Genomic DNA, 24,014 nt, shown 5'->3' with positions numbered 1-24,014 from the left:
ATTTGAATTTTGCGTGAAAAAATCATAAAAAATTCAAGCTTTCAAATGGTCCATCGCTTTTTATTTTTTTCAAAACTTTTAAGTCAGCTTTTACGCATAATTCTGGAATAAGCTCCAGTAACTATAACTTAGGCTGTAACTTTTGACTGAGAAAAGATATCGATTTGAATTTTGCATGAAAAAATCATAAAAAATTCAAGCTTTCAAATGGTCTATCGCTTTTTATTTTTTTCGAAACTTTTAAGTCAGCTTTTACGCATAATTCTGGAATAAGCTCCAGTAACTATAACTTAGGCTGTAATTTTTGTCTGAGAAAGGATATCGATTTGAATTTTGTGTCAAAAAATCACAAAAAATTCAAGCTTTCAAATTGTCTATCGCTTTTTATTTTTTTCAAAACTTTTAAGTCAGCTTTTACGCATAATTCTGGAATAGGCTCCAGTAACTATAACTTAGGCTGTAACTTTTGATTGAGAAAAGATATCGATTTGATTTTTGTGTCAAAAAATCACAAAAAATTCAAGCTTTCAAATGGTCTATCGCTTTTTATTTTTTTCAAAACTTTTAAGTCAGCTTTTACGCATAATTCTGGAATAGGCTCCAGTAACTATAACTTAGGTTGTAACTTTTGATTGAGAAAAGATATCGATTTGAATTTTGTGTCAAAAAACCACAGAAGTATTAAGCTTTCGAATGTTATGCAACTTTTTCTTTTATTCAGAATTTTTATGTCAACTTTTTGCGAAAAACTATTGCGAAAAATTGCTACACCCAAAAAAAGCATACAACCTATCATAACTCAGCTTCCAAAACCGCTAGAAAGCTAGAAGAATCCTGATGTGCTGGTGGTAGATGGTTCTTTCTTTACAACACTGAAAAAAAAAATAAAAACTTTTCTATGAAGCGTTATTAATTCGTAAACTCTAAATATACTTGCAGTGCTTGCAATGGAGAACAAAATTTCTGACTTCGAATTAAAACACGAAGAATGGATATCATTCTTGAATGAATAGATCAAGGTTGAACTGTAATATTGGGTTATTAATGATTATTTGGGTTTTTTGGTATCGACGTGGCCTATTTTATCGACGCGTCGTTAACTTCTTCTTTAAGTTACTTTTGGCAACTTTTAGAGTCCTCACCTTCTTTTTTAAGTCTTGCAATCTATAAATATAGCATTAGGCACGATAATAAGAACAAACTGATTATTAACGAAGTTGATTGCAGAAAACTACAATCTTCTACTCTTATTTATAAAAAAACCCAATAGTTCAAGATTAAAGTAATCAAAAACGCTTCTGAATAAATGTTCTTTTTATAGATGTTTAGTTCTCAACGCCAGCCACGACAAGCAGCCTTAAAAAGCCGCTAATTGTAAGTCAAGCCAGAGCAAAGCATGCATCGCAGCCTTAAGAAGAGTTGCTCGAGCAAGCCTCCTCCAACGAGTTCCTCGTTAACCCACAATAAGCTCGAACCTGGCTGGTTTAAAGAGCACAACCATTTAAGAACGCTGAAAAGCGATCCAGCTGTTGTTTGATGCCCGCGTCGCAACCACTTTCGAGCTTTTCCCGCGTTTCTCGATGGCCATCGCGCGAAAGCGAGGGTGCCCTCGGGAAACGGCGAGACGAGGAGCCTCGAGGATTCTGGTCGAGCTCCAGTGCAGCACTTAACTCCTTCCTGGTTATTCCTGCCGCCTGTTCCGTCTAATTGGGGGAACAACAGACTCATTATCCGGCGACTCGAGCGCAGACGAGGGCTCATTTCGCGCGGCTCAGGCCGCAGGGTTGGCTGCGTGTTTTTTTCAGAACCAGATTCTTTGCTTGCTGCGTCGATTGCGTGGTTGGAAGGCTGTTTTTGAGGTATTTGTTAAGGTAATTGAATTTTAGTAAATATTATTAAGAAATTTGAGTTATTGTTTGTATGTTATGGAAGTTAGGTTAGAAATTATATTATAAAAGTGAGGTTAGGAATTGCATTGTAGAAGTTCTGCGAATCTTTCACAAGGTATATAATATAATTTAAGTAAATATTCTTAACGGTGCGAGGAAATATTAGGTCAACATTCATATGTGACTAAGTGAGGTTAGAAATTATAAAAGTGAGGTTAGGAATTGCATTGTAGAAGTTTTTTGAATTATTCGACCAAAGCAATAGAAATTAAGCAAATAATCTTAACGATACGAAAAAATGTTAGGTTAACTTTCATATGCGACTAAGTGAGGTTAGGAATTATAAATGTGAGGTTAGAAATTTCATTATATAAAAGTTTTTCGAATTTTTCGCCAGGTAATAGAATTCAAATAAATATTCTTAAGAATATTGAGTTATCGTTTGTGTACGACGAAAGTGAGGTTATAAATGACATAAAAGTGAGGTTAAGGATTGCATTATAGAAGTTCTTTAAATTATTTGTCAGGTAATAGAATTTAAATAAATATTCTTAACAATGTTGGGTTATTGTTTATGTACGACGTAAGTGAGGTTAGGAATGATATTATAGAAGCGAGGTTAGAAATTACATTATAAAAGTGAGGTTAGGAATTACATTATAAAATTGAGGCTAGGAATTGCATTATAAGAGTGAGGTTAGAAGTTTCATTATAGAAGTGAGGTTAGAAGTTACATTGTAAAAGTGAGGTTAGGAATTACGTTATAAGAGTGAGGTTAGAAGTTACATTATAAAAGTGAGGTTAAGAATTACATTATGAAAGTGAGGTTAGAAATTACATTATAAAAGTGAGGTTAGAAGTTGCGTTGTAAAAGTGAGGTTAGAAGTTACATTATAGAAGTGAGGTTAGAAGTTGCGTTGTAAAAGTGAGGTTAGGAATTACGTTATAAGAGTGAGGTTAGAAGTTACATTATAAAAGTGAGGTTAAGAATTACATGATGAAAGTGAGGTTAGTAGTTACATTATAAAAGTGAGGTTAGAAGTTACATTAAAAAAGTGAGGTTAGAAGTTGCATTGTAAAAGTGAGGTTAGAAATTACATAATAAAAGTGAGATTGAGAATTACATGATAAAAGTGAGGTTAGAAGTTGCATTATAAAAGTGAGGTTATAAAATCAAAAAAACTAATATTTTATAATACAAAAAGGTTAGAAACTAAGAGAACCAATAACAGTATTTCCAATCATTTATCATAACCAAACATGTATCGACTATATTCTCTACCTTCAATATAACAGTAAGAAGATCAAGATTAAAAAACCCAAAGATCTTCACTGAACATTAACGAATATCAATTAAGCAAAATCATCAATAAAATAAAAGAATAACGGACCAAGGACAGCGCAATAAAACAGCACGTCTCTGAGTTCGTGAATTTATTTGATTTTCCAAATTTATACAGAAAAATTCCAAAATTAATCACTGAGCCCATTAAAAGACTTGCTGCGCATCTTATTCGGTTGATAATAATCCATAAAATAATATCCCCATTCTCGCACGCTCTCATGCAAAGATAACTGACACGCACAGCCCACTCGCACTTATATATATATATTTATGAATAAATAACTCTGGTATCTAGGATCTAGCAGTAATTAAACGCAGATCAACGTATGCGGTTTTTCTCATAGGAAGAAAGAACGCAGGAAGAAAACCGGTCGAGGTTCCAAGTTCCTTTTTCCATGGACATCTCAGTCGACTTGATGACTTCCTTGATCTTCGCTTTCGTTAACTGATGATTCGTGTTCTTGTAGCCATTATCTTATTTACAGATACACTCGATGAATACGAATAAACTATATAGACCACTCTTTGGTAAATTATTTAGGTAGCTTAGTCTATACGTCGCTAAGGGTAATGGTAATGCGTTTACCTTGGCAAAGTGAAGGATCCGCCTTGTCGCTTAATAAGAACTGGTGTTTCATTCATCGTTTCGATGCCAAGTACTTGCGACATGATTAAACGTTGAACCGCTGACTGTTTGGTCTCTTTTGAGTCTCTGCGCCTGAGCATTTGCTCCGATTAACTCCGCACTGGATGAGTATTAAAGACACACGTTGGCGAGCAAATGCTCAGCGAAGTAGTCTGTTTTTTCAAGCCAGAAAAGCTGCTCAAGCGTTTTAAGGAAAGCATCGTTGACTGTGGAGATTAAAACGAAGAACAGTGAAACCGATAGCGTAACAATCAGCTGTTAGACAGAGAAGCATGTTCGCCAAGCATCGTCTGCAATTTCTACGCCTCATCCTTCCCTTACGAACCCATAAATCAAGCTTCGCTTGGGAATATTCGATGTACAACATTCTTGCGGTGCGTAAAACATTAGTCAGAGCTGACGCTCAGTTACGTACGCAGAAAATAATTTCTGAGACGTAATCCAAGGCTTGTATTAAAAGCGTAGGTGCGAATCGAGAAACTTTAAAGCTTTGATCATCAATTAAACTAATCGAGTGAGATATTCTTGGTTTAACAGCTGTTTAATGCCATCGATGGAGCGTAAATGAATTTTTAAAGGGCCTTCGCTTCGAAGAAGAGCCAAGCGAACTGCTGTTTCAACATCGAAGAGCCTCTGATTTTCATTTTAGAAGGTTCGCAGTTGTTCTAGGGCTGGCGAATCAAGTTTAGAGCCTCGTTATCTCAAGCAATCGCATTTCTGAGGCAGAGCGCTGGCTATCGGAAACATATTGTGCTATCAGATTGAATAATAACAGCAATAATCGATGGAAATGGTGTAAATACATCTGCGCATCGCATCAATAATTCATAAATGCCTCTTCATTATTGATACGATGGATACGAGTGATATTATTAGGATAATTATGTTACAACGGTATGATATAATTAATACGTGCAATAAATAATGCATAGATGTCTACGTTAATTAATATAGGTCCAACGAAATTGCAAACAGAGGCGTAGTCTTGCGAGAATCAATCAATAATCAATCGTTGAGGCAACAGTTCCATCGAAAGAGTGGCATCGAGTCAGATTCTCTGCGTTCGCATCTCTCATTTATTTATCATAATTTACAATCGTTCGCAGATCATTCTCTGAAAGTATATATACAGATATTGATTACGCCTTGTACATAGATCTATTTTCAGTCCAGTCAGTGTACCGTCGAACCAAAATTTCTACACAAAGTGTGTCTATTTTATTTCATTCGCCGAGAGCTTATAATTCATTTCGAAGCTTACGGAAGAGTTAAATGGACACGAAAGAAAAGTCAGAGCGGTGCGTTTGAGTTTGTTCACAGTTAAATAGAATATAAGTTTACAGAAGCTTCTTTTTTTTTTGTTAAGTACTGAATCAATCTTCGAAGTGGGTCAATTTATTGTGGGACACCCGGTGCGTGACAGAGAAATAGAAATATGCACGCTGAGATATTCGCAGCCCTAGTCTCTTCTGATCAGCTGATCGAACGTCGATCGTTCTAAGTCGAGTCGAGGCATTCCATCATCAACGAACGTTTGTTATCTTGTTACGTCCAGGATTAGTTCGATACAACTCGATAATGATATCTACAGGGTGTACGCTCAGTTCGTTGCACGTACAATTATAATATTCGTATTTGCAAATCAAGTGAAAGCCGTAAACTAAACGGTGGAACGTTTCATCTTGACTATCGTTGATATCACGTTATTTTTTCTTTGGCGTTAAGTGTTTGCGTGTACGTGCAATTAGAGGAAGAAAACGAGCACACTGTAATTAGTGGAATTGATATACGCTATGGGGGTGGAGATTCTATGTGACTGTGTGAGAGCCAAAGAAGAGAAAATTCACATATAAATATTTGGTAGGAACAGGGGCGGATCGAGACAAATTGAGGCCCTGCGCTTTAGACATTTTTGGGTCCTTCAGGGGCGTGTCAAGATGATTGGAGGCCCTGCGCTTTAAAATTTTTGGACTCTTCAGGACCGTACCAAGACAAATTGAGGCCCTGTGTTATAAAAAATTTTTGGGCTCCTCAGGGGCGTATCAAGACAAATTGAAGCCCTGTGTTTTAAATATTTTTGGACTCTTCAGGACCGTATCAAGACAAATTGAGGCCCTGCGTTTTAAATATTTTTGGGCACTTCAGGGGCGTATCAAGATAATTGGAGGCCATGTGCTTTAAACATTTTTTGGTCCTTCAGGGGCGTGTCAAGATAAACGGAGGCCCTGCACTTTAAAATTTTTGGGGCCTTCAGGGGCGTGTCAAGATAATTGGATGCCCTGCGCTTTAAAAATTTTACTCACTAACTCAGATTTTAATATTGTTGAAATTTGTGAATCAAATTAGCGTGGCTTTTAGCATTATTCAAATTTGAAAATCGAACTAGTTCAGATTTCAGTATTATTCAAATTTGAAAATCGAACTAGCTCAGATTTCAGTATTATTCAAATTTGAAAATCGAACTAGTTCAGATTTCAGTATTATTCAAATTTGAAAATTGAACTAGCGAGAATTTTAATATTATTTAAATTTGAAAATCGAACTAGCTCAGATTTCAGTATTATTCAAATTTGAAAATCGAACAGGCTCAGATTTTAACATTATTGGAATTTTGTTTCAAATTGATATTTATCAATTTCAAAATTGAAATTGAATAAATCAGAATTATCAAAATTTCAAATTTCAAAGGAGATAACTAAAAATTTCAAATTTCAAAGTAGATAACTCAAGACTTTAAATTTCAAATTAGATAATTCAAAATTGTCAAAATTGAAATTGGATAATTCAATTTTCATAAAATTTCAAAATTGAAGCTACATATTTCAAAATTGTGAAAATTTCATATTTAAATTAGCTAATTTAGTTTATTCAAAAGTTCAAAATTGAAATTGATTAGTTTAAAGTTGTGAGAACTTCGAAATTTAAATTAGCTAATTTAGTTTTCTCAAAAGTTCAAAATTAAAATCAGTTAATTTAGAATTGTTGAAATCTCAAAATTGAAATCTGATAAGTCAAAAAGTTATCAAAAGTTCAAAATTAAAATCAGTTAATTTAGAATTGTTGAAATCTCAAAATTGAAATCTGATAAGTCAAAAAATTATCAAAATTTCAAAACTGAAAGTAGCCAATTCTGTCTTACTGAATTGTAATATTAAAAATTTTGGATTCTTCAGGGCCGTATCAAGACAAATGGAAGCCCAGCGTTTAAAAAAATTTTTTTCGTTCTTCAGGGGTGTAACAAGACAAATGAGACCTTGCGCTTTAAACAATTTTGTGGTCCTCAGGGGCGTATCAACACAAATAAGAACCCAGCGCTTTAAAAACTTTTTGCTCCTCAAGGACGTATCAAAACAAATGGAGGCCTTGCGCTTTAAAAAATTTCTTGCCTTTCAGGAGCGTATCAAGAAAATGAGGGGCCCCTTTCTAAAAAAAAAGTGCAACTTGGAGTCAGTTTCTCGATATAAAAAATTTTGTTCATTCACAAAATTAGATAATCGAGAATTATCAAATGCTCAAAAATCGAAATTAGATAATTAAAAATTGCAGAATTCAACAACATTCTGTTTTCAGATCCGTTCGATTATTTCAAGAAGGTTCACTAATTTCGAAAATCTTGAAACAAAAAAAAATATTTGAAGACCACTTGCGCCCTACGTGACTGCCTACTCAATCCGCCCCTGACTAGGAACATAAAGACACAGAAAATTTCCTTCGATCTCCTCGAGAAAACTTCCTTCCGCAATTATCATTTAAAAGAAGGGGATTAAGATACGAAATGGCGTTTTCACGTTCGATTAAACAACAATAACGCGAGTGCTATTCCTTACTTTCGTACAGAATCTTTCTATGTCGCGTAAAACGAAGCGAAAGTAGTTCAGAAGAAGCATAATTGAAGTTGCGATCGTTTATCGTATTCGAAGTTCGCGACATCATTACCTTTTGTCGTCGCAGACGTTCACGACGGAGCCAGTTTTTCATATTTTCTTTTATTTCTCTTTACTAGTAAACGCAGTAATTAGATCTCTGCTCTTTCTAATCGGTTACGCTAAATTGGACGATGCTGCTTGCCTCTGAACGTTTTCATCCGGTGAGAAAGAAAACTGCATTCACAACACACGTTCTCATCAAAAATACACGTTTGATATGCTAACCGTATTTTCTCTTCCTCGCGATCAACAAACCCGCACTTATTTTTCTCTCGCAATCAGTGCAATAATTTTTTTTTTTCTGTCGATTCTACCAAATGAATTTCTCAAATAGCGGATCTTATCTACGTGGAAATTATAATTATTTTCATCTCTGTTCCTCTTTTCATTCTTACGACCAATCACCGTCAGCATTTTCGTCTACCAATGGGATCGAAACGTCTCCGAATCGGGTACCAATCAGGCGTGGCGATTTGACGATTTCTTTTTAAATCATATTGGTGAAATTTGTAAGTTTTGAAATTTTGAAATTTGAAATTTGAAAACTTAAAAATTTTGAAATTTGAAATTTGAAAACTTAAAAATTTTGAAATCTTGAAATTTTGAAATTTGAAATTTGAAAACTTAAAAATTTTGAAATTTTGAAATTTTGAAATTTGAAATTTGAAAACTTAAAAATTTGAAATTTGAAATTTGAAAACTTAAAAATTTGAAATTTGAAATTTGAAAACTTAAAAATTTGAAATTTGAAATTTGAAAACTTAAAAATTTTGAAATTTGAAATTTGAAATTTGAAAATTTTGAAATTTGAAATTTGAAATTTGAAATTTGAAAATTTTGAAATTTGAAATTTGAAATTTGAAATTTGAAAATTTTGAAATTTTGAAATATCAAATTTGAAAACTTAAAAATTTTGAAATTTAAAATTTTTAAATTTTGAAATTAGAAGCTTGATTTGAGGCTACAAACTGGAATTTTCGAACTTAAAGCTTCGATTTTCAAGCTCGAGACTGAAGCTTGATATTTGAAGCTTCAAAAGCTGAAGCTTCAAGTTTGAAGCTTCAAATCTCAAGCTCGAAAATTGAAGCTTCAAGTCCTAAGTTTCCATATTGAAGCCTCATGTTCCAAATTTCTTTTTTTACTGATTAAAATACACACGACGTCTATAACCGTCATTTGCGTACACAAGGATCTGACGGTTATAACCGTCATTTGCGTATACAAGTCTCTGACGTCTATAACCGTCATTTGCGTACGGATCGCCAAGAATCTGACGGCTATAACCGTCATTTGTATACAGATCGCCAAGAATCGTGACGGCTATAACCGTCATTTGCGTACGGATCGCCAAGAATCGTGACGGCTATAACCGTCATTTGCGTACGGATCGCCAAGAATCGTGACGGCTATAGGCGTCATTTGCATAAAAGTGTCAAATCACGTTCGATCGCGATAATTAGTAAACAATAAATAATAGAACATTTAAAATGGCGGATTAATTAATCAGATGGACGTGAGTGGACGCGAAACGCTTTAAATCTCAGCTGCGTTCGGTGTATCAGAGCGGTTTCGAGGTCCATCGATAGAAAACTCGCCGGAACAGGTCCCAGAGACCCTGAATTTAATTTGTTTTAGGCATTTAAGCTATATACAGAGAGGTGTGTTATCCTTAAAGGAGATCGATATGTCACGTTGCTGGCGTTGGGATCCGTGTTCCAATGACCAATTGTTTTTTTTTCCTTTTTTTCTGCGGTTTCTGCTTATTCCTTCGCGGACAACGATCCATTAGTCAACGCCATGACCGGGCCAGAACTTCCCCTCGAGTTCGTGTCAGAGTTCAGCTCCAAGGACGAGTCCTGAAACGTTCGAACGAGCGGGTTTTAATATCGCTGGAATTTCTGGAGCGAGTTTTAGCGCGGGTTTTTGTGGTGGCGGGATTTGGAATTTAATTGGGGGGGATTTTAGCGTTGTCGAAATTTGAAAATCGAACTAGCGAGGATTTTAATATTATTCAAATTTGAAAATCGAACTAAGGAGGTTTTCAGCATTATTGAAATTTGCAAATCGAACTAACGAGGATTTTAGCATTAATGCATTTTGAAATCGAAATATCTCGAATTTTAATAGTATCGAAATTTGAAAATCGAACTAGCGAGGATTTTAATATTATTCAAATTTGAAAATCGAACTAAGGAGGTTTCTAGCATTATTGAAATTTGCAAATCGAACTAACGAGGATTCTAGCATTAATGCATTTTAAAATCGAAATATCTCGAATTTTAATAGTATTGAAATTTGAAAATCGAACTAGCGAGGATTTTAATATTATTCAAATTTGAAAATCGAACTAAGGAGGTTTCTAGCATTATTGAAATTCGAAAATCGAACTAACGAGGATTTTAGCATTAATGCATTTTAAAATCGAAATATCTCGAATTTTAATAGTATTGAAATTTGAAAATCGAACTAGCGAGGATTTTAATATTATTCAAATTTGAAAAACGAACTAAGGAGGTTTTCAGCATTATTGAAATTTGCAAATCGAACTAACGAGGATTTTAGCATTAATGCATTTTAAGATCGAAATATCTCAAATTTTAATAGTATTGAAATTTGAAAATCGAACTATCGAGGATTTTAGCATTATTCAAATTTGCAAATCGAACTAGCTCAGATATAAACATTAATGTAATTTGAAAATCGAACCAGCACAGATTTTAATATTGTTAATATTTGAAAATCGAACTAAATCAGATTTCAGCATTATTCAAATTCGAAAATCGAACTAGCGAGGATTTTAATATTATTCAAATTTGAAAAACGAACTAAGGAGGTTTTCAGCATTATTGAAATTTGCAAATCGAACTAACGAGGATTTTAGCATTAATGCATTTTGAAATCGAAATATCTCGAATTTTAATAGTATCGAAATTTGAAAATCGAACTAGCGAGGATTTTAATATTATTCAAATTTGAAAATCGAACTAAGGAGGTTTCTAGCATTATTGAAATTTGCAAATCGAACTAACGAGGATTCTAGCATTAATGCATTTTAAAATCGAAATATCTCGAATTTTAATAGTATTGAAATTTGAAAATCGAACTAGCGAGGATTTTAATATTATTCAAATTTGAAAAACGAACTAAGGAGGTTTTCAGCATTATTGAAATTTGCAAATCGAACTAACGAGGATTTTAGCATTAATGCATTTTAAGATCGAAATATCTCGAATTTTAATAGTATCGAAATTTGAAAATCGAACTAGCGAGAATTTTAATATTATTCAAATTTGAAAAACGAACTAAGGAGGTTTTCAGCATTATTGAAATTTGCAAATCGAACTAACGAGGATTTTAGCATTAATGCATTTTAAGATCGAAATATCTCAAATTTTAATAGTATTGAAATTTGAAAATCGAACTAGCGAGGATTTTAATATTATTCAAATTTGAAAATCGAACTAAGGAGGTTTTCAGCATTATTGAAATTTGCAAATCGAACTAACGAGGATTTTAGCATTAATGCATTTTAAGATCGAAATATCTCGAATTTTAATAGTATCGAAATTTGAAAATCGAACTAGCGAGAATTTTAATATTATTCAAATTTGAAAAACGAACTAAGGAGGTTTTCAGCATTATTGAAATTTGCAAATCGAACTAACGAGGATTTTAGCATTAATGCATTTTAAGATCGAAATATCTCGAATTTTAATAGTATTGAAATTTGCAAATCGAACTAACGAGGATTTTAGCATTAATGCATTTTAAAATCGAAATATCTCGAATTTTAATAGTATCGAAATTTGAAAATCGAACTAGCGAGGATTTTAGCATTATTCAAATTTGCAAATCGAACTAGCTCAGATATAAACATTAATGTAATTTGAAAATCGAACCAGCACAGATTTTAATATTGTTAATATTTGAAAATCGAACTAAATCAGATTTCAGCATTATTCAGATTTGAAAATCGAACTAGCAAGGATTTTAGCATTCTTCAAATTTGTAAATCGAACTAGCTCAGATTTTAGCATTATTCAAATTTGAAAATCGAACTAGCGAGGATTTTAATGTTATTCAAATTTGAAAATCGAACCAGCTCAGATATAAACATTAATGTAATTTGAAAATCGAACCAGCACAGATTTTAATATTGTTAATATTTGAAAATCGAACTAAATCAGATTTCAGCATTATTCAAATTTGAAAATCGAACTAGCAAGGATTTTAGCATTCTTCAAATTTGTAAATCGAACTAGCTCAGATTTTAGCATTATTCAAATTTTAAAATCGAACTAGCGAGGATTTTAATGTTATTCAAATTTGAAAATCGAACCAGCTCAGATATAAACATTAATGTAATTTGAAAATCGAACCAGCACAGATTTTAATATTGTTAATATTTGAAAATCGAACTAAATCAGATTTCAGCATTATTCAAATTCGAAAATCGAACTAGTGATGATTTTAGCATTATTTTAATTTGTAAATTGAGCTCGCTCAATTTTTAATATTATTGAAATTTAAAAATTGAAGCAATTGTCCTGCTGACATAAATTTGTTTCGAAGCAGAGTGTCTCAATCTTTGTTGATATCTAAAATAAAATTTGAAAATTGAAGTCAATAATAAAATCTGAAATTTGAAGTACTTCAAATTTAAAAATTAATAAAATTTGAAAATTGAAGCAATTCTTATTAAAATCTTGCTAAATAAATTTTTCTAGATTTAAATCGCAAATATTTGCTTGTCATTAAAAATATTTAAAAATTATTTATAAATGCAAAATTCGTTTCAATTAAAATTGCACGATTTCCTCCAAGATTTTTCATTACGTCGACAAAATAGAATCGCAGAAAACCATTTAGCATTAATACCTTTTAGTTAAAATTAAAGTAGACGAAGAAAAAATGAATTCTGTCTGAAAATTCCACTGCGAGGGCAACATCCGCTCAGAAAACGGAACCGCACATAAAGTAATTGAATTTAAGAGAAATACTGGCTCGCACGACGCGTTTATTGTCCCCATTTTTATTTTTTTTGCAAATTTAATGCCCTCGCCAGTGGCAAATTAAATTAAATTAAACCCACTGAATCTCATTCCTTCACCAAATTGCATTTATTTATTTTTATTTTATTTATTACGATTAAAAATTAGAGAAGAAACTTAGAATGCTGAGTCTTAGCAAAGAAAAACTGAATATCATTACATTATTCATTGGTACCCAGTTTAAGAACCACTGTATTATACTAAAAGGATTAAAACAATTTAAAAACAACAGTCTCGATTAAAAATTAGAGAAGAAAGTTCGAATGCTGAGTCTGAGTGACAAAATTAAATATCATTATCATCCATTGGCATTCAGTTTGATTAAAAATTAGAGAAGAATTTACGATTAAAAATTAGAGCAGAATTTATGATTAAAAATTAGACAAGAATTCACAATTAAAAATTAGAGAAGAATTCACAGTTAAAAATTAGAGAAAAATTCACAATTAAAAATTAGAGAAGAATTCACGATTAAAAATTAGAGAAGAATTTATGATTAAAAATTAGACAAAAATTTATGATTAAAAATTAGAGAAGAATTCACGATTAAAAATTAGAGAAGAATCCACGATTAAAAATTAGACAAAAATTTATGATTAAAAATTAGAGAAGAATTCACGACTCAAAATTAGAGAAAAATTCACGATTCAAAATTAGAGAAAAATTCACGATTAAAAATTAGAGAAGAATTTACGATTAAAAATTAGAGAAGAATCCACGATTAAAAATTAGACAAAAATTTATGATTAAAAATTAGAGAAAAATTCACAATAAAAATTAGAGAAGAATTCACGACTAAAAATTAGAAAAGAATTTATGATTAAAAATTAGAGAAGAATCCACGATTAAAAATTAGACAAAAATTTATGATTAAAAATTAGAGAAGAATTCACGACTCAAAATTAGAGAAAAATTCACGATTCAAAATTAGAGAAAAATTCACGATTAAAAATTAGAGAAGAATTTACGATTAAAAATTAGAGAAGAATCCACGATTAAAAATTAGACAAAAATTTATGATTAAAAATTAGAGAAAAATTCACAATAAAAATTAGAGAAGAATTCACGACTAAAAATTAGAAAAGAATTTATGATTAAAAATTAGAGAAGAATTCACGATTCAAAATTAGAGAAAAATTCACGATTCAAAATTAGAGAAAAATTCACGATTAAAAATTAGAGAAGAATTTACGATTAAAAATTAGAGAAGATTCCACGATTAAAAATTAGACAAAAATTTATGATTAAAAATTAGAGAAAAATTCACAATAAAAATTAGAGAAGAATTCACGACTAAAAATTAGAAAAGAATTTATGATTAAAAATTAGAGAAGAATTCACGATTCAAAATTAGAGAAAAATTCACGATTCAAAATTAGAGAAAAATTCACGATTAAAAATTAGAGAAGAATTTACGATTAAAAATTAGAGAAGAATCCACGATTAAAAATTAGACAAAAATTTATGATTAAAAATTAGAGAAAAATTCACAATAAAAATTAGAGAAGAATTCACGACTAAAAATTAGAAAAGAATTTATGATTAAAAATTAGAGAAGAATTCACGATTCAAAATTAGAGAAAAATTCACGATTCAAAATTAGAGAAAAATTCACGATTAAAAGTTAGAGAAGAATTCGCAATTAAAAATTAGAGAAGAATTCACGATCAAAAATTAGAGAAGAATTCACGATTAAAAATTAGAGAAGAATTCACGATTAAAAGTTAGAGAAGAATTCACAATTAAAAAACTTAGAATGCTGAGTCTTAGCAAAAAATTTGAGAAGCACTGTATTATATTAAAAAAGCTGAAACAACTTACATTCAACAATCTCGATTAAAAATACGAGGGAACTTATGGCACAATGGTAAGTTTTAGTGAAAAATTAAATATCATTACCGTTTATTGGCACAAAATTTGAAAACCACTGTATTTACGAACGATTGTCTCGATTATAAAATTGTAGATAGAAACTTACAATGCTGAGGGCGTGCATGATGCAGGCTTGCGTGGTGTTCTCAACGTGAATCAGCTCGTCGCACTCCTCGTGATCCAATCCGTTTACGTCTGATCGTATTTTAATCGGCGATAGAACAGCCTCGTTGTCCGTTGACTTGCCACTGTCAGGGGACGGCAGTAATTCGTGTCCATCCAGATCCTCTTCCTCTGCTCGTTCCTCGCAATCAGAAGCTTTGGTTTCCTGTTCAAATGATTGAAAAACGAGACAGCATGAATTCGCAGCACTTCCACGAGAAAAAATCTTTTCCACTCTCATTCTGACTTTAACAACAAAATTTATTGCTAGTTATTAATTACGATACAAAGTTTAATTTATTCCGAAAGGAGTTGCAAGGTTTAAGCTTTCGAGAAGAAGATTGGAAGGTTTAAGATTGTTTTGGGAAAAATTGCAAAGTTTAAGCTTGCTCTGAAGATAATTCCAAAGCTTCAGCTTGCTCTGAAGAGAATTGCAAGGTTTAAGCTTGCTCTGAAGTGAATTGCAAGGTTTAAGCTTGCTCTGAAGGGAATTGCAAAGCTTAAGCTTGCTCTGAAGGAAATTGCAAAGCTTAAGCTTGCTCTGAAGAGAATTGCAAGGTTTAAGCTTGCTCTGAACAGAAATGCAAGGTTTAAGCTTGCTCTGAAGTGAATTGCAAGGTTTAAGCTTGCTCTGAAGGAAATTGCAAAGCTTAAGCTTGCTTTGAAGAGAATTGCAAGGTCTAAGCTTGCTCTGAAGAGAATTGCAAGGCTTTATAGCTTCCTCTCAAAGCCTTAAGTTTGCTTTAAAGGGAATTGCAAGGTTTAAGCTTTGAAGAAGAGCATTGGAGGATTAAAATTTGTTCTAGAAGGAATTGCAAAGTTTAAGCTTTGAAGAAGAGAACTGCAAGGTTTAAGTTTGCTCTGAAGTGAATTGCAAGGTTTAAGCTTGCTCTGAGGTGAATTGCAAAGCTTAAGCTTGCTCTGAAGTGAATTGCAAGGTTTAAGCTTGCTCTGAAGGAAATTGCAACGCTTAAGCTTGCTCTGAAGAGAATTGCAAGGTTTAAGCTTGCTCTGAAGGAAATTGCAAGGTTTAAGCTTTCTCTGAAGAGAATTGCAAGGTCTAAGCTTGCTCTGAAGTGAATTGCAAGGTTTAAGCTTGCTCTGAAGATAATTACAAAGCTAAAGCTTGCTCTGAAGAGAATTGCAAGGTTTAAGCTTGCTCTGTAGTGAATTGCAAGGTTTTATAGCTTGCTCTGAAGGAAATTGCAAAGATTAAACTTGCTTAGAAGAGAATTGCAAGGCTTTGTAGCTTCCTTTCAAAGCCTTAAGTTTGCTTTAAAGGGAATTGCAAGGTTTAAGCTTTGAAGAAGAGAAATGAAGGATTAAAATTTGTTCTAGAAGGAATTGCAAAGTTTAAGCTTTGAAGAAGAGAATTGCAAGGTTTAAGCTTGCTCTGAAGTGAATTGCAAAGCTTAAACTTGCTCTGAAGAGAATTGCAAGGTTTAAGCTTGCTCTGAAGGAAATTGCAAAGCTTAAGCTTGCTTAGAAGAGAATTGCAAGGCTTTATAGCTTCCTTTCAAAGCCTTAAATTTGCTTTAAAGGGAATTGCAAGGTTTAAGTTTAGAAGAAGAGAAATGAAGGATTAAAATTTGTTCTAGAAGGAATTGCAAAGTTTAAGCTTTGAAGAAGAGAATTGCAAGGTTTAAGCTTGCTCTGAAGTGAACAGCTAAACTTAAGCTTGCTCCGAAGGGAATTGCAGAACTTAATCTTGCTTAGCAGAAAATTAAATAATTCGTGTCCATCCAGATCCTCTTCTTCTGCTCGTTCCTCGCAATCGGAAGCTTTGGTTTCCTGTTCAAATGATTGAAAAACGAGAGAGCATGAATTCGCAGCATTTCCACGAGAAAAAATCTTTTCACTCTCATTCTGACTTTAACAACAAAATTTTTATTGCTAGATATTAATTACGATACAAAGTTTAATTTATTCAGAAAGGAGTTGCAAGGTTTAAGTTTACTTTGAAGGGAATTGCAAAGCTTAAGTTTGCTCTGAAGGGAATTACAAAGCTTAATCTTGCTCTGCAGATAATTGCAAAGCTTAAGTTTACTCTGAAAGTAATTGCAAAGCTTAATCTTGCTCTGAAGATAATTACAAAGCTAAAGCTTGCTCTGAAGAGAATTGCAAGGTTTAAGCTTGCTCTGAAGAGAATTGCAAGGTTTAAGCTTGCTCTGAAGAGAATTGCAAGGTTTAAGCTTGCTCTAAAGAGAATTGCAAGGTTTAAGCTTGCTCTGAAGTGAATTGCAAGGTTTAAGCTTGCTCTGAAGGGAATTGCAAAGCTTAAGCTTGTTCTGAAGGAAATTGCAAAGCTTAAACTTGCTCTGAAGAGAATTGCAAGGTTTAAGCTTGCTCTGAAGGAAATTGCAAAGCTTAAGCTTGCTTAGAAGAGAATTGCAAGGCTTTATAGCTTCCTTTCAAAGCCTTAAGTTTGCTTTAAAGGGAATTGCAAGGTTTAAGCTTGCTCTGAAGTGAACAGCTAAACTTAAGCTTGCTCTGAAGGGAATTGCAGAACTTAATCTTGCTTAGCAGAAAATTAAATAATTCGTGTCCATCCAGATCCTCTTCCTCTGCTCGTTCCTCGCAATCAGAAGCTTTGGTTTCCTGTTCAAATGATTGCGAAACGAGACAGCATGAATTCGCAGCACTTCCACGAGAAAAAATCTTTTCACTCTCATTCTGGTTTATTTATTTATTTATTTAATAACAGAATTTACTGCTGAGAGAAATCTACTGAAGAGAAATTTACTGAAGAGAAATTGCAAGGTTTAAGCTTGCTCTGAAGAGAATTGCAAGGTTTAAGCTTGCTCTGAAGGAAATTGCAAGGTTTAGGCTTGCTCTGAAGAGAATTGCAAGGTCTAAGCTTGCTCTGAAGTGAATTGCAAGGTTTAAGCTTGCTCTGAAGATAATTACAAAGCTAAAGCTTGCTCTGAAGAGAATTGCAAGGTTTAAGCTTGCTCTGAAGTGAATTGCAAGGTTTAAGCTTGCTCTGAGGTGAATTGCAAAGTTTAAGCTTGCTCTAAAGGAAATTGCAAAGATTAAGCTTGCTTAGAAGAGAATTGCAAGGCTTTATAGCTTCCTTTGAAAGCCTTAAGTTTGCTTTAAAGGGAATTGCAAGGTTTAAACTTTGAAGAAGCGAATTGGAGGATTAAAATTTGTTCTAGAAGGAATTGCAAAGTTTAAGCTTTGAAGAAGAGAATTGCAAGGTTTAAGCTTGCTCTGAAGTGAATTGCAAGGTTTAAGCTTGCTCTGAGGTGAATTGCAAGGTTTAAGCTTGCTCTGAAGGAAATTGCAAGGTTCAAGCTTGCTTTGGGAAGAATTGCAAGGTTGAAACTTTGAAATTAAGCTTTGAAGAAGAGAATTGCAAGGTTTAAGCTTGCTCTGAAGTGAATTGCAAGGTTTGAGCTTGCTCTGAAGAGAATTGCAAGGCTTGAGCTTGCTTAGCACAGAATTAAGTAATTCGTGTCCATCCAGATCCTCTGCTTCTGCTCATTCGAGACGAGGTAGCATAAATTCCCAACACTCACCTTCAAGAAAAAATCTTTTATACCATCTTCCTGTCTTTTACAACAAAATTTATTGCTAGATGAAAAAAATGTTTCACTGAAGTTTAATCGTTTATTGAAGTTAAATTAAATTTAAATTTTTTATTACAAATATTTTAGAGTCTTCTCAAAAGACAATAGTCGCACACATCTCCAAAGTTGAGAACCACTGAATAATATTGAGAGACGTTAAAAATGAGTGGAAAAATCCTTCGAAAATAATTTATCTAGAAGAGTACGTGGAGTTTTTGTAAAGGTCTGTAAATGTGTTTTACATTTAAAAAATAAGTTCTCTGAAACGGAAACCATGAACGCGATCAATTGAGCACTCTGGCTCGACCTGTTCCGGTTTTCTTTTGAAAAACGAACTCTGCTAGACGCGTAACGTAGATTTGACGAGCTACGCTCGCACTTGTCCGCTTCGATGACCAAAGCGATTTTCTATTCAGCATCCTCTTTTTTCTATCCGATCCGCTTTGTACCTTAGGGATATTGTGCGGGAGATACTTGCGATATCGCGTCTATCTGCTATTAATAGTACATTATTTATCGTGGAAGTGTATTTTGTAATTATATGCTCCACTAATTCATGTACGATGGAATAGAATTGCTAGGTTTTAGCTTCGAAGAAGGGAATTGCAAGGTTTAAGTTTTGAAGGGGAGAATTTCATGGTTCAAACTTGCTCTGGACAGAATTGCAAGATTTGAGCTTCGATATTGAGCATTCAAGAAGAGAATGGCAAGGTTTGAGTTTTGAGGAAGAGAATTGGAAGATTTAAGTTTCCTCTGAAGGGAATTGTTACATTTAAACTTAAATTTACAAAACAATTGCAAAGTTTAAGCTTTGAAGGGAAGAATTGCACGGTTTAAACTTTGAAACTAAGCTTTGAAGAAGAGAATAGCAAAGTTTAAGCTTCGAGGAAGAGAATTTTAAGGTTTAAGCTTGCTCTGAAGGGAATTGCAAGGTTTAAGCTTTGAAACTAAGCATTGAAGAAGAGGCTCTCAAGGTTTAAGCTTTGAAGAACAGAATTGCAAGGTTTAAGCTTGCTATGGAAAGAATTGAAAAGTTTCAGCTTTGAAACTAAGCTTTGAAGAAGAGACTTTCAAGGTTTAAGCATCGAAGAAGAGAATTTCAAGGTTTAAGCTTTAAAGAAGAGAATTTGAAGCTTTATGCTTGCTCTGAAAGAAAATTGCTAGGTTTAAGCTTGCTCTGAAGAGAATTGCAAGGTTTAAGCTTGCTCTGAGGAGAATTGTAAGGTTTATGTTTTCAGGAAGTGATTTGGAAGATTTAAGCTTTCTCTGAAGAGAATTACAAAGATTTAAGTTCAATTATACAAAGGAATTGCAAGGTTTAAGCTTTGAAGGGGAGAATTTCAGGGCTTAGGCTTGGTCTGAAGGGAATTGTAAGGTTCAAGCTTCGAAATTAAGCTTTGAAGAGGAGAATTGCAAGGTTTAAACTTTGAAGAAGAGAATTTCAAGGTTTAAGCTTGCTGTGGAAAGAATTTCAAGGTTTAAACTTGCTGTAGAAAGAATTGCAAAGCTTCAGTTTGTTTTGAAAGGAATTGCAAGACTTTAGCTTGCTCTGAAGGGAATTGCAGAGCTTAAACTCTCTTTCAAGGGAATTACGAAGCTTAAGCTTGCTTTAAAGGGAACTTCGAGGCTTGAGCTTGGACTGAAAAACTTGAGCTTGCTTTGAAGTGAATAGCAAGGTTGAAACTTTGAAAGGAACTGCAATTTTGCAAAGGATTGGAAGGGTTTCTCTTCGAGAAGAATTGAACTGTAAAATTTAAGGGCTTTGAGAAGAATTGCAGGTCTTAAACTTTGAAAATAATTAAATCGCAATGTATAAGAGCTCCTCGAGAAGAATTACAAAATTTGAGAGCTCTGAGAAGAATTACAAAATTTGAGAGCCTTGAAGAGAATTGCTAGGTTCAATCTTTGCAAAGAACTGAATTAGAGAATTTGAAAGTTTCCAGAAGGATTGCTAAATTTAAGAGCATTGAGAGGAATTACAGAATTTAAGAGCTGCGACAAGGGTTGCGTATTTGAAGAGCTTTGAGAAGAAATGCAGGGTTTAAGCTTTGAAAGCAATTGCTTTGCAGAACTTAAGAGCTCTGAGAAGAATTGCGGGATCAAAACTTGGAAGGCGATTGATTGCAATTGGCAAAGTTCCCATTTTTTAAAAAATCTATTCTACAAGTTTATATATTATTTAAGTATTTATATATACTTATGAGGAAAATTGTGTAATAAGTTGACCGGAAGCTGACCTGGAAGTCTTGCGGCGACGGCGAGGACTCCTTTTGATGTTGGCTCGGACTCTGCGGTGGGCTTGGCGCCGATCTTGGACTCTGCGCCCTGGTTCCAAGCTCGTAGATGTTGATCATGTGAGCCGCCTGGGCGTGCACCATCAGTTCCCATGCTGAGGGGAAGGACACCTTGCAGAGCACGCAGAGCAGCGCCGTCGTCGAGTCTCCTTCGACGGTAAACAGAGAAATATAATACAACATTTGGCAAAATAATAACTAAAATAATAACTAAAAATAAGTAGACAAAATAATAACTAAGATAATAATTAAAAATACATAGACAAAATAATAACTAAAAATAGGTAGACAAAATAATAACTCAAATAATAACTAAAAATAGATAGACAAAATGATAACTGAAAGGTAGATAGATGTATAAAATTTTATAATTAATAATTGAAAAATAGTTGAAAAGAAATCACGAGATACTCGATAGTCTGTGAGATTTCTTTTCAACTATTTTTTAATCTGCAATATTGCAAATTTAGCGAGGATATTGGTTGGATTTGCGTACACAAGAATCCGACGTCTATAGACGTCATTTGCGTCAAAGCGTTAAAATATCTAGGACGACGGCTATAACCGTCATTTGCGTATATATCGCCAAAGATCTGACGGCTATAACCGTCATTTGCGTACACAAGAATCCGACGTCTATAGACGTCATTTGCGTCGAAGCGTTAAAATACGTACGACGACGGCTACAACCGTCATTTGCGTACAGATCGCCAAATATCTGACGGCTATAACCGTCATTTGCGTAAACAAGGATTTGACGGCTATAACCGTCATTTGCGTCAAAGTGTTGAAATGTGTACGACGGCTATAACCGTCATTTGCGTACACAAGAATCCGACGTCTATAGACGTCATTTGCGTCAAAGCGTTAAAATACGTACGACGACGGCTATGACCGTCATTTGCGTACAGATCGCCAAAGATCTGACGGCTATAACCGTCATTTGTGTACACAAGAATTCGACGTCTATAGACGTCATTTGCGTCAAAGTGTTAAAATACGTACGACGACGGCTATAACCGTCATTTGCGTACAGATCGCCAAGGATCTGACGGCTATAACCGTCATTTGCGTGGAAGTGTTAAACTTCTTAAACTTAACTTTTTCCATCGAGTACGTACTTGGCGCAGTCCCGTTGAAGGTGTGACATTTACACGTGAACCGCAGCTTACAGTAATTCCGTTTGTGCTCGAGCAGCTCGCCCAGGTCTGTAAACATCTCCCTGCAGTTGCCACAGATCAGGATATCCGGGTTACCTGGAACGAGGGAATTTTGGCATAATTTCTGGCCCAGTTTCGAATAAATTTTTATTTTTGTTAGGTCGTTGCAAAAAGGGAATTTCGATTTTTAACTCTTGGACGACCATAAAATTTTTAAATGACTATAATGTTTTTTTTTAATCTATTTTTTTTTTAATAAGAACCTTTTTTGAAGAATTAATCGAAATAAGAATTATTAGAATCATAGTAGAATGTTGTCAACGAGATAGAAGTTTATTTTTATTGTGCTTTTTGCTTGTTCATGATTGTAATATATTTTTAATACATTTTTTTTATTATTCTTTACTTTCTTTCCACATAGAATTAACTTTGCATATTTCTTCGCATTAATTTAGTCATAATAATGTCTAAGGTTCTTACCACTTGCAGTAAGTGATCAATTACCAGTTGGTCAGTTTGAGCGGTTGGTAAAAGTAGGTCACGTACGTACCGATAATTGGTACACATTGATGTTAATTGATGAGTGGACTTACTGAGTTCTGTGTAGCCACTGTAGATATGTTTTCGTGGCTAATATTGATTGCATTGCAAGTAATATTGATATCTGATATTTTTTCTTTTCTGAAAGAGCGATTTAAATTGAGAAATTATGAATTTTATTTCCAAAAGAGTGAGTATCATTGGCGAAAAGATAAATTTCTTTTGCAAAAGGATGAATTTCATTTTTAAGGGGATTAATGTGATTTTAATTTGCGAAACGGTGAATTTGATTAATAAAAAGGCGATTTTAATTCGTAACAGGATGGATTTAAAAGAAGGAATTTGATTTACCAAAGGATGAATTCTTCTTTTGCCCAAGGGTGAGTATAATTTTCATGAAACGATAAAAAAAAAATGAATTTAATTTGCAAATGTAGAACAGTCCTCTCTTCGAACCAAAAAGTATACTTCAAAATCCTGTAACTGCTTTGATCCACGTTAAATTACCTTTCTTTCTACTTAACAGCATTAAATTTTCTTTTTTTGTTTACTTAACAACATTAAATTTCCTTTTTCTGACTTAACAACAATAAAATTTCCTTTATTTTACCTAACAAAGTGAAATTCCCTTTTTTGTTACTTAAATTTCCTCTTTTTTGCTTAACAACCAACATCCTTTAAATCCTACAACTGCTTTGGTCCACATTAAATTTTTTTTTTTAACTTAATAACATTAAATTCCCATTTTCTCTTGCTTAACAACATTAAATTTCCTTCTTTGTACTCAACAACATTAAATTCCCTTTTTTTCTTTTGCTGAACAATATCAAATTCCCTCCTTTTATTACTTAACAAAACTCAATTAAACTTCCATGTTCCCATTTGACAACATCAAATTTCCTTCTTTTTAACTTCTCACTTAACAACACCAAATTTCCTTTTTTTTTCACTTCTCACCCCTAAAAACAGGTTCCAACAAGTATCAAAAGGCGTGTTGCACATAAGATGTGTCACGTTAAGAGTAAGAAAGAGCGACATCCACTTACTGTACACTTTCAGCTGGTTCAAGTCCGGAACGGAGCCTGTGTTCGCAGCTGGCTGTTGTTTCTGTTGCTTGGGATGTTGCGATCGAGCCGGCGGCATCAAACGAGGTCTCTTCAATGGCGGCGCCAAACGGGGCGGAAAGGCAGTCGACGCGTAATAACTGAAAATAAAGCTCGAGCTTAAACCCCTGACAGACATTTCCTCCTCTCGCCTAGCGAAACGCACGCGAATAATAGTTTCGTCTACGACCAGTATCGCTTGAATACTTAACGGATACGGTTCTCTACAGGGTGGCCCATTATTCGCGTCAGAAATTTTTACAGCCAACAGTTAAAATGGCAAAAGAAGGAAATTTGGATTTTTGTGTTTTTTTTATTTCAGAAAATTAGAGGTGGACTTTCAGTGAACCCTGTTCAGTGATAGTCGATCGAGTTACGAAATGAAATATTGGTTATATACTGGGTGATTCGTATTTTGGTGTCAGAAAGAAGATTATTTGAAAATCGTATGGTT

At 33.6% G+C, this 24,014-nt stretch overlaps 2 protein-coding genes across 3 annotated transcripts in view; both read right to left on the bottom strand.

Annotated features, from left to right (window-relative positions):
- Nucleotides 1–24,014, bottom strand: part of LOC143431821 (protein masquerade-like) — a 358,901-nt gene that overhangs the window by 91,351 nt on the left and 243,536 nt on the right. The window lies entirely within an intron of this gene.
- LOC143431828 (uncharacterized) overlaps nucleotides 9,504–24,014 on the bottom strand; it is a 243,034-nt gene continuing 228,523 nt past the window's right edge. For both annotated transcript variants that reach the window (XM_076908780.1, XM_076908781.1), the window contains exons 6-10: nucleotides 23,504–23,661; nucleotides 21,879–22,013; nucleotides 20,701–20,906; nucleotides 14,836–15,057; nucleotides 9,504–9,662 (exon numbers count right to left, since the gene is read on the bottom strand). In XM_076908780.1, coding sequence (XP_076764895.1) covers nucleotides 9,567–9,662; nucleotides 14,836–15,057; nucleotides 20,701–20,906; nucleotides 21,879–22,013; nucleotides 23,504–23,661 — 817 coding nt within the window. In that variant the 3' untranslated portion in view covers nucleotides 9,504–9,566. The remainder of the gene's footprint in view (nucleotides 9,663–14,835; nucleotides 15,058–20,700; nucleotides 20,907–21,878; nucleotides 22,014–23,503; nucleotides 23,662–24,014) is intronic.

This window comes from Xylocopa sonorina, unplaced genomic scaffold, assembly GCF_050948175.1.
Source record: "Xylocopa sonorina isolate GNS202 unplaced genomic scaffold, iyXylSono1_principal scaffold0014, whole genome shotgun sequence".
In the NCBI taxonomy this organism is placed as follows: Eukaryota; Metazoa; Arthropoda; class Insecta; order Hymenoptera; family Apidae; genus Xylocopa; species Xylocopa sonorina.
Note: the sequence above shows the minus strand (reverse complement) of the source record. Positions and strands in the feature narration are given on the sequence as shown.